The 15164-nt window shown below is 44.3% G+C and overlaps 2 protein-coding genes across 2 annotated transcripts; one reads left to right on the top strand and one right to left on the bottom strand.

Moving 5' to 3' along the window:
• Positions 1 to 976: 976 nt before the first annotated feature.
• On the top strand, positions 977 to 2524 carry LOC104059558 (keratin, type I cytoskeletal 9). Its single transcript, XM_009561248.2, has 2 exons — positions 977 to 1127; positions 1619 to 2524. Exon 2 carries the CDS (start codon positions 1638 to 1640, stop codon positions 2304 to 2306), a length of 669 nt encoding a protein of 222 aa, XP_009559543.2. The 5' UTR covers positions 977 to 1127; positions 1619 to 1637; the 3' UTR covers positions 2307 to 2524.
• A 6297-nt stretch (positions 2525 to 8821) lies between these two features.
• Positions 8822 to 10656, bottom strand: LOC128849357 (acanthoscurrin-2-like). Its single transcript, XM_054050942.1, has 2 exons — positions 10566 to 10656; positions 8822 to 9877 (listed from the first exon to the last, which is right to left on the bottom strand). Exon 2 carries the CDS (start codon positions 9854 to 9856, stop codon positions 9251 to 9253), a length of 606 nt encoding a protein of 201 aa, XP_053906917.1. The 5' UTR covers positions 9857 to 9877; positions 10566 to 10656; the 3' UTR covers positions 8822 to 9250.
• Positions 10657 to 15164: the final 4508 nt, after the last annotated feature.

Here is a 15164-nt window from a genome sequence, read left to right on the forward strand (position 1 = left end):
AACATTAGATATGACTGATGGTTTTGTGTGGTTATAAATGACAAAAAATCAAGCAGGTTAATGCCAGCGATACCAATACCCAACTTAAATGTTTTATCTCTATATCAAAGTAAACTCAAGTAATTGTAGACTTTGACCCTTGGTCATAGCTGTGGGAGGAAAGCAATTGCAACCTATCTGGATCTAAATGGTTGGGTTATCATTCTGTATCTAATGTCTATATCATTGTAATGTTTATATTTAATGTTTATAGCATTTATATCACCAGATTTCTGGTGATTTCAAACCCAATTAGAAAATAGAGCACGGGGAGCCTATATAGTTAAGATCTTGCATCAGAATGCAAACGAGTCCTGTCAGGCATCAGTGGGCAGCTCTTGATTTCACAGTTTTGCTAGTCAGCAATTCTTTGTTCACTCCTCAGTTAATGTTAATCTTCCTGGTTTCCTAGTTGGATTGAGAAATATCAATTTACATGAAGAACCCTGAGCACTGCTGCTTTTCTTAGCATTTCACCCCCCTTCGGGAATCACTAACGTTTTTCCTAACCACCCAACTATTTGTAATCCGCATTTCGAAGAAGAAAAATGCAATATTGTGTACAAAATCTGTTCATCATCTTGATATATCCTTCATATGTATCTATACTCATTCTAGTTTCATCCCCAGTGAGGGTCAGGGACAATATCAGATCTCCATATAACCCTCACACGCATCTGTGCTCATTCCAGTTGCATCTCCAGTGAGGTTTAGGGACAATATTAGATCTGAATATAACCCTGACATGCATCTATCCTCATTCCAGTTTCAATGTGAGTAGGGGTCAAGGACAACATCAGCTGCGAGGTGACTTTGTCAGAGTCAGGACATAAATTGAGACACAAGGTGTGTAATGTTTGTAACGTGACTTGGAATTCAGAATAAAGTTGTCATCACATCACTTTAGAGAACAATCAGAACAATTAAGGAAATCATCCATACAGCAAAACATGGTTTGGCAACGCGTAGGAAGCTCTTGCACAAAGCATTGCTCACGTCCCACTGGTGGTCTGAAGATCTATATAAGAGCTCTCCAAATGCTTCGGTTTCATAGACGACAGCTCTTCATCTACGCTTCTCCAGACCTGGTGAGCTCAATCTCCTTCATTCTCTATATGAAACATTAGGAAAATATTTTCAGTTTTGAAGAGAAGACTGAGTCTTCGGCAGAAAGCGTGATGCTAAGCAACGCCGTTTGAACTTTATCATGCCTTAATATTTATAGTTATTTAAATGTACACATTTGTAGACCCGAGTGATAAATTATAAGACTGGAATTTCACAGGCACTTGGACCAAGTCAATATTATAAATTAGCTCCAGTGCTCTGCATTATAACGCAACAAAATGTTGAAGATTAACTGCTTCCAAAGTCACTTGGAGTTGGGCTTTGCCTTCCATGATTAACAGTATTTCTATAGGTGTTAGTGCATGCGGGTTCAGAAAAAAATGAATGAGAGCTAAACCTGACTCTTTCTACTCTTCTTCCACTCTTCTTTCATGCTTATGAAAGACATCAGACCAAGCTTCTTTTCCTCTGGCATTTGGGCTTTGTACTTATGCTTTATCTCCTCCTGCAGGTTTATCTAAACACAAAAGATGTCTTCTGGAGGACTACTGAGCAGTAGATGCTCCCAACCCTGCGAGGTGACCTGCCCACAGCCATACGCTGATGCCTGGAATGAGCCCTGCGTCACCTCCTGTGGGGACTCCCGTGCCGTGGTTTACCCACCACCCGTGGTCATCACCTTCCCGGGGCCCATCCTCAGCTCGTGCCCTCAGGAGAGCATCGTGGGCACTGCGTTCCCATCACCCATTGGCGGGTCTCATGGAGCATCAGGCTCTCTAGAAGGAGGTTCCTACGGAGGCTTTGGCTCATCAGGGATGGGTGGCTCGTACGGTGGGGGCAGTTCCCTAGGAGTGGGAGGCTCGTATGGAGGAGGTAGTTCATTTGGCTCTGGGGGCTCCTACGGAGGAGGCAGTTCCTTGGGAATAGGAGGCTCCTATGGAGGAGGTAGTTCATTTGGCTCTGGGGGCTCCTACGGAGGTGGCAGTTCCCTGGGAGTGGGAGGCTCCTATGGAGGAGGTAGCTCGTTTGGCTCGGGGGGCTTGTATGGAGGAAGCAGGTCATTTGGGGGCTCAGGCGGAGGCAGAAGATCCTTTAGTTCCCGCTCATATGGTGGGGGCTTTGGGAGCTCCTTCGGAGGAGGCAGCTCCTGTGGTTACCGGCGGTTTGGTGGAGGAAGCTGTGGCTACGGTTATTTCTGAAGAGGCGACACCTCCCGCTCCGGCAGCCCTGGGCTGTGCTAACCTCGCAGGGGAAGCTGCAACCTGGTGATGTCCACGCCATCGGCTTTGCTGGCAGACGTGGAGCTGCATTGCTTCCCCAAGCCTTGGGAAATGTCCTTTGTGTTCTGCGTTCCTGTCCTCCCCAAATGTATCCTGTGCTTCCCTCTCATTAAAGCTATTTTGCATCACTATGTTCACCTGCTGGTTTCTTTCTTGCCTTCTCACCTACAAACCACCTTGACTATGAAACTTATTGCCATGAAGCTGGTTGACAGCCAAGAACTTTCTGTCTGAAGTCTTCAAGAGACTCCCAGGACCCTTAAGCTGACAGCAGGAATGCGGAGCAGTGGAAAATGTTGCGCCCTGTGACACATTTCAGGATTCCAAACTGGAATTCTGCTTCCTGGCAATGTATGATTCTCTTGCCTTCCAGCCACAGAGCTCCACAACGATTGCAAACAAATGATCTAATTGGTTTTAAATTAAGCCCGTTTCTCAGTCCTATTAAAACTTTGCTTGGAGCTGATGAGGTTCTTGATTGCAATCATTAAATAATCACAGATTAAAACTCCTTAACTTCTTTAAACGCAGGGAACTTAAGCAATAAGTTAATTGAGTGAGTAAGCTTTAATTTTTTTTTAAACTCTAGAGAAGCTGTCAATTGAAATTTTTGGGTTTGCCACTTTCACCTTAGTTTTAACAATGAGCTAAAAATTAGATTGTAAAGTGGGATCAAGAATCTGTGACACAGACTTTTGCATCCTGGCTCTGCCAACAGTCTCCATGCTTCAGTTCATCCTTCTTGCTTTCCAAACAAGAATGATTCTGTAATTGAACTTGAATGATAAAACAACCTGAAAAATCTCTTAGCTTCCTGATCTCCCTCGTGTTTTCCAAGCAACATCAATTGGAGTAGAGCCAGGTTTTAACACATCTTTAGTGTTCAATAGAGCTGTCTTGGAGGCTTACCCGTCGCTCGCTTTCCTATTGCTAAGGAAAACAACGCCAGGCATTATTTCTGATCTCATGTCACTCATCACTTATGAAAGTCTCTTTTGCAAACACATATGTTACGGAAACACATTATGCTGTCATATAAATCCAACTCTTTAATGGGGCCACAGTGAAATGAGAGTCCTAAATGGCTTCAGGTATTTAACACTGCAGGTTCAAGGTGATGAGTGTCAGAAATCAGGTGGGGCTTGTGTGGTTGATTTTCTTTGGTTACCATTCATGATTCCCAGAGGAATGTGTTTTTATACTAGTTTACATTCTTTAGGCACTCTCGGTAATATATTTAAGTTGCCTAAACCGCAGACATCTCCAAGGAACTGTGATAATTCCTGTAAACTCATTCTAAATGAAATACAGTGACCGAATGGATGAATGGACTTCTTCAAAGGAAAAGAATTGGGTTCTACCCTTGAGTGCAAAATAAAAACCCATTATGAATTTCCAGTCTTCAGTTGCCCACGTCCCATCCCTTGCACGTTTTTTTTCCTTACGCTTTACTGCATTGGAGAGAAAATCTCAAGCAGCCTGAGAGTCAAGATTTTCAAGAAGATCTTTTTTTGAGAAGTCTTGTACTTGTGGCAGTTTAAATCTCATCCTTCATTTCCCATTAAGCGAAACAACTGCACTGATGAAAAACGATTTGTCTGAGAGCGACTGGTGGCAAGTGACTTTGGTTTGTTATTGGCTCATGCACCACCACAAAGTATTGAGTCATCACCTTCAGAAACCTCTGTGCCCTACGGAGAAGCGACACTCAATTGTTCTGTATGCTTAACTTTTGAAAGCTTGAATCAACCACCCCTTACACAACACCTTTACTACTTAAGCAATTACTATCCTATTGCCATAAAACCCCGTAATTGTTAGTCACAGGCTATGGAACCAGCCCTAGGAAGCCTAAGTTACTGGTGGAAGGATAGGACCAAAATCATCTTGTGGAGAAAGAAAAACTGAACAAAATTTGATGATGCAAGAGGATTTTAATACAACGAGAAATGAGATACGCTGCAGAATGAGGGTCACAAAACACAAAGCAAACACTTCCTCGGTTCCAGGGAAGGGCATAGCATTCAATGCCTACAAAGAGTCCATTTTCCATGGGTTGTTCTTCTCCTGTCACAGTTCTATTGACAGTGACAGGCCTTTCAAATCACTTTTTTTCCTTTCATTTGCACAATGAGAACAGGAATCAATCATTGGGAGATGATTGACAGAAGCTGTCATTAAGAATTGACAAAGTGAAAAGAGCAAGCAAGAGGTGTGGACCCAGTTTTCAGAGGTGCTGAGCAGGGGTGGCTCCTCTGGCTGATGCAATGGGCTTTCGCCACCTCTGAAAACCAGCCCCAGCTGCAGATCTTGCGTTTTCGTCTCCTAAGTTGTTGCATGATCTGTAGATATTCACACTGCCTTAAAACGAGCCACAGTTTCCAAGGCTGGATCCACGGCTGCTGCAGTAGGATCTCCTGGTGTAGCAGGGCCCGATCCTTGAGAAGCCTCCAGACCCACAGGAACCCCCAGACCCATAGGAAACCCATGTCCCTGATGACCCTCCAGGACATAAGGATTTCCCAGATCCGTAGGACCCCCGGGTTCCTGAAATGCCCCCAGAACCAAAGGAGGTCCCCATCCCATCAGAGCTGTATGGGGACATAGGAGCAGATGTTTGGGGAACTGCTGCTCCCATCATGCTGTTCTGAGGGCAGCTGTAGACAGTCGGGCCTGGGAACTTGACAAAAACTGGTGGGGCCATCACCACAGCTGTGGAGTCCCCACAAGACATCACGCAGGGCTTGAGGGTTCTGCTGTAGGCACATGGTTGTGAGCATGTCACCTCGCAGGAAGGCAAGCACCGGGAGCTGATGTTGTAGGACATCGTTCTCAGGGTTTGAGGTGAAGCTGGGAAAGAGGGATTTATAGTCAGGAAACCATCACGGTCAAGTCCTGATGGGTGTCCATCAAACACATGACAGCAATGGGGTTACGTAGGAAGATTAGACGCTATGCATGCTTCCTATTCCTCCTCCAAGTCAAGTCCTCCTGTCCTGTGATCCCTTTTCTCCTTCCCTTCTTGCCACAGTGGAGGATGCCTAGGACTTTGTTTATTCGGTAGTGTTTAGCTTTGTTTAGCTTTATATTTGTACCTCATATTTTGAAAGGTGTAAGAAAAAATAAAGTAACTTAAAATTCTATCTCAAAATGTAAAATTGAACCTTACCACTGTCTACAAGTTACTGCAGCGAGTCTCCTGTGAGAAGTGAGATTTCACTGCAACATAGAATCGTAGAATCATAGAATGGTTTGGGTTGGAAGGGACCATGAAGATGTTCCAGTTCCAACCCCTGCCGTGGGCACGGACATCCCACTGGCTCAGGGACCCCAAGCCACATCCAGCCTGACCTTGAACACCTCCAGGGATGGGGCAGCCACCACTTCTCTGGGCAACGTGGGCCAGGGCTTTCCCACCCTGACAGGAAAATATTTTTTTCCTATAATCTCATCTCAATCTCCCCTATTTTAGTTTAAAGCCACTCCTCCTCTTACTCTCACTACGGGCCTTGCTAGGAAGTTTTTCCCCATCTTTCTTACAAGCCCCCTTTTAGTATCGAAGGGGTGCAATAAGGTCTCTTCGGTGAGGTCTATCTCATTCACAGAATCACAGAATCACAAGGTTGGAAAGGACCCATTGGATCATTGAGTCCAACCATTCCTAACACTCCCTAAACCATGTCCCTCGGCACTTCATCCACCCGTTCCTTAAACACCTCCAGGGAAGGCGACTCAACCACCTCCCTGGTGGTCATTGCTAAAATACAGGCAAGGTTCTTCATTTAAAACTATCACTACAGAGACACGACACTTATAAAAGTAGGAGCTTAAATCCAACTTACCTAGAGCACCAAGAGAGGCAAGTCAGGAGAAGACGTTTGGAGACTCCTGGGATGTTCCTGCTTTTATACCCTTTTGCAGGCAACTCCAGGAATATGAAGCATCTCATAAAATCTTTAGTACTTATGAGACCATGGGTTTTCTTTTCTGAGTAATTCCTCTAATACCTGTAATTATTTTTGTAGTTTCTAATTAGTAAACCATCCAATACGGTTTACTACACTGACCTGCACAATATGACTGTCATATAATAAATCTGTGGGTTCTATCATGTTGAAATTTTACAACCAAATATGCAATATCATTCTGGATTTACAATGGAAACTGATTGACCTCTGATAATGGTTTACCAAGAAGAAAATCCCAGGAGGATCAACGCTGCAAGTCTGCTTTCAGGAATGGCCCGTCCCCAGTGCTGAGCAACGTGAGATAATTTTGAAGTTCAACATCACTTCCAAGTTTGAGACCCACCTCGGAGCAAATAGATCTGGTGACCTTTGGGTATGCCCTTGCAGTGGCCTCACGCACCATCATCGTGAGGCTCTCAGCGTAACTTCCTATGGTTAATTTTAACACATGCTTGAGTAAAATTGCTCAGAGGGCTCTGAGCTTAAGGGAAATGCCATGCGTGACTTCAGTCCCATTTATCTGTGTTTTGAAAGATGTTTTGCCTTGTCCTGGCCAGTGTTAAAGAATGATTTGTGAGGCCTGATTCTGTCACAGTGCTGTATCATCCACTTCGTCAATAGGCACAGGCAGGATTGCAAAGAACGCTGACCTTCCATTCAAGGTGGGGTTGGATGGGACTGATTATAGCTAAATCGAAGGCTTACAAATAAATTGTGGGACTGACGCACCAGTAAGTCAACTTCCTTAAAGCCATTAAAAAGAAGTAAATAGAGGGATCAGATCCTATTTAAGTTGGAGTCAGAATGATGGCAAAAGGATTTTTTCTATTGTTTGAGACAAAAGGAGACCACTGGGAGCTGGATGTCACCAGTGTCACTCAAAGCAGGGCTGTAAAAGGATCACTAATTACCACAACCTTCTCTCAAGTTGTTATGGAGAGCAACTGTAAGATCTGCGTTCAGCCTCCTCTTCTCCAGGCTAAACAATCGCAGTTCCTCAGCTGCTCCTCCTAAGGCTTGTGCTCCAGACCCTACACCAAACTGGTTGCCCTCCTTTTCATAGAATCATAGAATAGTTTGGGTTGGAAGCAACTTTAAAGATCATCCAGTTCCAACATCCCACTGGATCAGGGGCTCCAAGCCCCATCCAACCTGGCCTTGAACACCTCCAGGGACGGGGCAGCCACAACTTCCCTGGGCAACCTGGGCCAGTGTCTCACCACTCTCAAGGTGGTCTTTTGACATGCTCCAGTAGCTCAATGTCTTTCTTCTACTGAGGGGCCCAAAACTGAACTGAGGAATCAAGCTGTGGCCTCACTAATGCCCAATACAGGGGCATGATCCCTTCCCTGCTCCTGCTGGCCACACCATGGCTGACCCGAGACAGCATGCTGTTGGCGTTCTTGGCCACCTGGGCACACTGCTGGGTCACATTTAGCTGCTGCCGACCAGCATGCTCAAGTCCTTTTCCACCAGGCTGCCTTCCAGCCGCTCTCCCTCAAGCCTGAAGCGTTGCATGCTATGGTGGAGAAGAAACGTGGAGCGGAAAAATCTGTTTCTCAGACAGTTCTGGCAGTGATTGTGCGTGAGACACTTTGTGATTCTTAATTCTGAGAGAGTGTGAGGGCATCCACATATCTGTTGCCTGAGGGATCCCATGGTGATGCTTAGCGAGCTCAGATCATTTACTGCATAAATGCTTCAATTACATTAACAAACCACAAGGATTAAGACAATCAGGGAAAGGAAATGAATGTTATGCTTGGCAGAGCAGCAGTTGCTCAGCCTACGCACAAACCCTCTCTTGTTGTGAACAGCAGCATAATCAAAATTGTTCCTAAAGGACAAATACTGATACAGCTGCTGGGCTGAATTTCTCAGCTTACTTCAAGGCACGTCGCAGGGTGCAAGATGCATAGTCTGATTTCGGTTGCATAGAGATAACTTCTTCCCATTTCTTTTGGCCCTGTCTGCCTCCAACACTCGGATCCAGGCTAACCCATTTCCCTTTGCAGTCTGCAATCAGATGAACTGTTTCACCACCGAGACTAGATAAATCAGATCACAAATTTTCCTTCTGATTAAGTCAGGACACGAGCAGTTATTTTAATTTCCATTAAGGGTTAAAACAATTTCTTCAGGGATATTCAAAGAATGACTGGAAATGACCCTCAGTAACTGACCTGGCTTCAAAGTTACCTTGGGTTTGAGTGGGAGCTGTACCAGATCATCTCCAGAGGTCACTCCTACCTAAATTACTCTGTCTGTTAAAATTAGTATCAGAAAGGAGAGAAAAAAGTACTCCAATGAATTATTTCTGAAAAACTATATTTGCCATACAGAGGAATTAATTCTTCTCTGATGATAGTCCTTGATTGACACAGAAGAACTGATCCACAGAATTAACTTCTTTCAATGTGGTTTGTAACTAAGAAACTGCAGTGAAAGGAAAGCCAGAAGACGGGGCTGTGATGCAACAGCGCTTTAATACGAACACAAAGCGGAATACATTCTTGTGGAATGAGGCAATGCAGAGACAAAGAACGTAATTTCCATTTCAACAAGGACTACAATCCATCAGTGGTTCAGAGGAGTACTGGGCTCACCGGGCATTCTTTCAGTTCTTCCAGCTGGACAATTTTGCAGTGAAGTCCCTTTATTTCTTTTACAATTTTCAGGTTCAGAAAGAACAAAACACACAGATGAGCAAATGACAAAGTGAGGCGACATTGGGATCAAAGCCTTAGACAAAGCGCGAAGAGATCCCAAGCATCCCCAGCTCCACCTGACATTGGCTGGAGCAGGGGCTGCTTGGCATGTCTGATTTCCAGGTCTACGTGTCAGCTACTAGTTTGTATCTTATGGTTCCTCAGGTCAGGACTCACTCTTGGAGATTTAAAATGGCCCATAATTTCCATAACGGTACCTAAAGTACCCTCTGGAATAAAAGGGGAAATAATTTCTACCAAATCCTGAAGCAAATGAGTTACGGTACAAGCTTCCAAAACGGGTCATTCCCCCACCACACGAGCCCCCTCCCATGCCACCATAACCATGGCAGCTTCCTCCACCATAGGAGCCACCAGAGCCCATTCCTCCACCACTGGAGCCCATTCCTCCACCTCCAGAGCCCATTCCTCCTCCTCCGGATCCCATTCCTCCACCTCCAGAACCCATTCTTCCACCTCCGGAGCCCATTCCTCCACCTCCGGAGCCCATTCCTCCACCTCCGGAGCCCATTCCTCCACCTCCAGAGCCCATTCCTCCACCTCCGGAGCCCTCCATTTCAGGGAAGCCAGTTCCCACAAAACTTTCCTGAGGGCACGAGCTTATAATGGGTCCTGGGAAAGTCACGACAACAGGTGGCGCATACACGATTGCTCTTGAATCTGGGCAGGAGCTGACACATGGTTCATTCCAAGAGTTGACATATGGTTCAGAGCAGGTCACTTCACATGGCGAAGAACATCGTGTGCTAATCAGTGCTCCATAGGAAGACATCTTTCCAGAAGGCAGGTCAACCTGAAAGGCAGAGAGTGCACCAGCCTGGTAAAGTTACAGCCCAAGGAGCGAAAGAACGAACTATGTTATAGCAACATGGATTTGTGTAGATGTGTTGAACGGTGTTCATCTCAACAGATGCTGATACATTCGTCCAAGTTGTTAAGAGACAATGCTTAAAAAAAATCCCCTAAAATTAAAAACTAATCACCATTCCTAAGGCACAATCCATTCCACTCAAAAGAAGACTTTTGCGTTACAGATCCCACAAATCAAGAAAGACGGATTGCTTGGTAAAGGCTTCAAAGTCTGCTCCCACTCCTCTCTAAGTGTTCCGTTGCCCCGGAGCCTATTCCCAAAGCAAACCCTGGGAAGAATGTCTCTGTGTCCTTTTCTCACATCATTGCATCTCCTGCGGTTGTTGTCTGGGAGTTAGTCCAACCCTGATCATGTTTTGGGAGCATCCTATCTCCATCAATAGGTTCTCGATTCCTGGGAATTGCTACCATCCCCATGTTTTAAACTCCTATTCATTCTTCTCCCCACACATGGTGATGCCTATTTCCATCCTATGTGCAAGCTACATTTTCCCAGTTTTTAGAGAGTAAGGTCCTACCCTAAAACAGGATAGGATATAATAACCTCATATTAACGCTACTTGTAAATCCACGTCTGTAATTATGAACCAATTCAGCTAAATCAGACTTACCCAGTCACCAAGAAGAGCAATTCAGCAGAAGCAGCTACAGAAACCTGAGTTACGAGCACTTTTATAGGCTGTCCTAGAGAATAGAAATTGGGAGATACCTTTACGCAACCATTCTCTACAGCTTGTGAAACAGAATGTTTTCCCTCGCTGATGCCTTCCTTTGTTGCAATTGTTTTGATAACAGCTTATGTTTATCAGATAACTTCCAATCCCACACAGCATGAGGCGCACACTTCACACATCTTGATTTTTCACTGGAAATCTCAATAAATTGAGGTTGGGTTTCTCTCACGTACTTGCTAACACTTGAGAAGGTAGCTCAGAGACGGATAAACTGCATGCTGTTACTAAACACGGGGTTCCAGTTCATCATTTGTCATCTCAGGTAATGATAACCAGAGGCCTTTTGGAATTTTGCTTTTTAAAGATAGGAAATATAAGTCTTACGAGGAGCAGCTGAGGGAACTGGGGTTGTTTAGCCTGGAGATGAGGAGGCTGGAGGAAGGCCTCTACAACTGCCTGAAAGGAGGCTGTGGCGAGGTAGGTGCAGGTCTCTTCTCACGAGTAACAGGTGATAGGATGAGAGGAAAAGGCCTCAAGTCATGCTAGAAGAGCTTTAGACTGGATGTTAGGAAAACTTTCTGTTTTGACAGAGGCTGCCCAGGGCAGTGGTGGAGGCTCCATCCCTCGAAGGGTTCGAAAAACATGTAGATGTGGTGCTTCAGGACACGATTTAGGAGGCACGGTGGTGTGTGTTGATGGTTGCGGTTGATGATCTTAGAGGTCTTTTCCAACCTGAACAATTCTAGGATTATATAAATCTTTTTACATGAAGCAGCTGTTAGTGTCCATGGCCGTTGTGTACTCACTCCAGGAGGCTGATATCATAGATTTGGGTTGGAAGAGACCTCAAAGCCCAGTTCCAGGCTTCCTGCCATGGGGAGGGACATATCCCACTAGATCAGGGGGATCAAAGCGTCACTGAGCCTGGCCCTGAACACCTCCAGGGATGGGGCAATCTGTGATAGTGCCTCACCACCTTCACAGTAAATGCCTTAGACCTCTCCTTTGGACAGATGTTCTCCTATATGACTATACCACATCCCAGGACCTGAAATACCAAAGCAGTTCACAGATTCGCCTGTCAGCATTAGGACCAAGCACAGTAATCCGTTAGAAATTCAGCTAAGGAACAGCACCTATACAAGTTTTAACAATTTATCATCAGTTCCTCATCTCAAAGAACCATTCCTTTCCAAGGCGCCTTCAGAATAAACATCAAAAGATACTAATAACTAAGAGGAAAATGAATATTCCTTAGTATGCTTGTTGGAGGCCAATTTGAGGAGAGGAAGAGTAAACATCAGCCGTGGGACTAGAGGATCCAGAGGAAATATTCCCTGAACTCCAGGTCATAACCTCAGCTGGAATAAATTCCCAAGGCTTGAAAAATGCCAATACTGTGATTCACACAATGACATTTCCATTAAAATAAAGTCCAAGCTACGTTCTTGTGGCAAATTATTAAATTTAAAGCTAAAAAACCCTACAGGTTATTTTATTTGCATTTGGCCATGACATCGTAAAATGGCCAGAGGAATGTACGCAGCCAGTGGAGGAACAACAAAATAACGTACAAAATAATGACTCACACAATTTATGGGAATGAGAAGTAATTAATAATTATAGTGATTGACAGCTGAAGCAATTAGAGGGGTTACCAAATCAAATATTTTATAAAAGTTAATCAGGACGTAATTGTTTTTGAGTTTTTTCCAATTTAGAGAAAACTTTTTCAAAACACCCACCCTCACTGCAGAATATTTCTCCTTAAGATCTCATCTCAATCTCCCCTCTCTCAGCTGAAACCCATTCCCCCTCATCCTATCACTGCCCTCCCTGATAAAAAGCCCCTCCCCAGCTTTCCTGGAGCTCTTTTCTGTACTGGAGCCTGGTCTGAGGTCTCTCTGGATTTTCCCTGCCAGGTAAAAGCTAAATACTTCTAAAAACATCAAGATAAACCATCAGAGATTTTGTTTTTTCCTCTAAAGCGTTTGTTGTTGCAAACCCAGAGCAACAAACGCACCAACCAGCAGCCTGGCCCGGCTGTGCAATCCCAGACTTGGGATTTCAACTCACCTTCCATAAAGCAATCCCAAAGCATTATCTGAAAGATTCCTCATCTTGTTTTTTCTAGCTTGTTGTTGTTGATGTTGTTGTTGTCGGCAGGTTTATTGATTCCTGTGGCTTTAGAAATCCCACTGCCGTGCTCTGATCCTTGCTTTGCATACCAAGATTACATCTGAAATAGGAAGCTTTGAGATTTAATCTTAATGTGCAATTGCTGTTGCTCTCACCGAGGCCAGGCTATAATTTTCTAACGTGGTCTGAAAGCTCGTTGGTCTGGAAGGAAACAGACTATACTATCATCACCAATTGCAGCAAAACATTATCCTTTAACCTTCATTTTTCTGCAGATTTTATCACAACAATCCAGGCAGATAAGAGCCCGGAAGAGAATAACAAACACCACCAGGCAGCGAAATAAATAGGTGAGAATATGGGAATCGTTGCGCAAGAGGTCAAACTTCAGGTTGCTTTGGGTCCTGGTTATCCATATGTTGGTACAGGTTTCCAGTGTGGTCTCAGAGATTCCACCTGGAGAACTCTTTCCAAACCTGCTTAGATTAGAGGGTCAATATTAGTAAGTGCTTTTTAGTTGCCTAATTGCAAGACTGAGGAAGAAATAAGGACCTAAAGGGTTAGGTCACCACTGCCAGCTCCTTCACTATCTGTATATTCAAGGCTATTACGTGGTTCAGGCAACAGCAGTATCTCAGTTTTGTACTTAGATGTTTATTGCAAGTTGTGCGTTACATTTATTCGATTCCCTTTTATTCATCCTTATCAAAAAAGAAAGAAATCTTTCTTTTTTTTCAGCCCACCCCTCTCTCTGCGTTTGGAGCTCTTGGAGATGATTGCTTGATCAGGGAGTGTATGGATAGGATGAGGGGAGGCGGTTTTCAACTGGAAGAAAACCAGCTCATCTCACTCCACCCTATAAGACCCAGGCTCTGAGGAAGAGATTTGTACTTTCTTCTCTGTGTTTGAGTTGCTGCAAAGAGGTGATGGACCTCAGTAAGTACCAAGAGGCTTGTAGAGGTGAGAAGGACACGGCCATGTTCACTCACTGGAGTGGGAATTGTGTGTTCAAAGACGGCCCGAAATTGCATTTTTGACCCATGACAAAGGAGGGGAAAAGGCTGTGAGGTTAAATTTGTCTTCTTAAAATGCATGTCTGTTAGAGATGCGTTTGGACCTGTTTCTTTGTGTGGTGGGTGCTCATGAGGCCAAGTGTTGGGTTATTTAAAGCCTTGAAAGTTCCACCCTTGCAAATAATCCATTTTTAATACTTTGGTGCTTGTGGTATGTGCTGACAGTGCCAGAGTGGATTTGTGTTCCTGTATGGCCTCATGGCTCACAGAGGTGTGGTGCTAATATCCAATTTAATAATCTATTAATTCTAAAGCTATTAATTAAATCCTCATTTGGGTTCATTACCTAATAAGCCAGTTAATCTCAGCAAGAAAAACTGGCAGCTGAATTACAATTCCTCCAAGGCTATTAGACTAAAAGAGACAAAGAACCTTGTTAAATGAATTTATAGTTGAGTTTAGAGACAGAGAAGGCTCTTCTCATGAAAGAAAAAGTGAAAGTAGGGTTCTGCTACCCAGGGGAAATCTCTGAATTGTGGGGCCGAGTGCTCTTCTGCTGCAAATATCTGTGTAGCGCTGCTTCTTCAAACTTCAGCTTGAGTAGAAACCTGCCACAAAGGCCAGTGCACTCCCACCTCACTCCCAGTAACTCAAGTCACAGCTTGGAAAGGTATTTAAACAGCAAAAGCATCCCTGAACCAGCACCTTTTCTGAGCATCCCATGCAGGATCCATTCTGTCCGTTCCCTTGTCTGTGCCGTGCCTTGGTCCCATGGTAAATTTGGTTATCGTGTGATATCGGAATTATAATGACAGGCTATGATTTATAAGACTAATAATAATGAGGTATGTCTAAGTCTTAGATCCACCCTTATGCACGGAGTGTCCTTGGACAGGTTAGGTGACTTCTGGGTATCAGTTATCCTGTGACAAGATGACAATTGTCTGTGCTGTACAGGAGTAAAGAGAGAGAAGGTTTGCAAAGAGCAGTGAGAAGATGATGTGGGGTCTTAGAATGGCAAAGAAATGTAGCGTCCTTTATAGTGACTGGAAAAGAAATGGAAGGTAGAGGAACTACCGGGCTCTTGCATGGAAGGCAACGCAGGTGGAAAGCATTGATTGAAACCAATAGTGTGAGAGAAAGGGGTGAAACGTGGTCGTGGGAGGCTGTTATACAGCAGGCAAAGGAGAAAGATCAGGAATGAAGGTCAAATTGGTGGAAAGAGGAAGTATGGTCAGAAATACTGGGGTTTCAGCTAGGATGTCAGTCAAAATAGCAATAGGATGAGAGGAAATGGCCTCAAGTTGCACCAAATGAGGTTTAGATTGGAAATTTGGAAGAAAAAAAAAAAAATCTTTACTGAAAAAGTGGTGAAGCCCTGGCA

This window comes from Cuculus canorus, chromosome 28 (assembly GCF_017976375.1).
Source record: "Cuculus canorus isolate bCucCan1 chromosome 28, bCucCan1.pri, whole genome shotgun sequence".
NCBI lineage: Eukaryota > Metazoa > Chordata > Aves > Cuculiformes > Cuculidae > Cuculus > Cuculus canorus.

What these genes read in the sequence shown, in the direction of transcription:
- LOC104059558 (XM_009561248.2), top strand. Translation starts at nt 1,638, where the DNA reads ATGTCTTCTGGAGGACTACTGAGCAGTAGATGCTCCCAACCCTGCGAG.
- LOC128849357 (XM_054050942.1), bottom strand. Translation starts at nt 9,856, where the DNA reads ATGTCTTCCTATGGAGCACTGATTAGCACACGATGTTCTTCGCCATGT.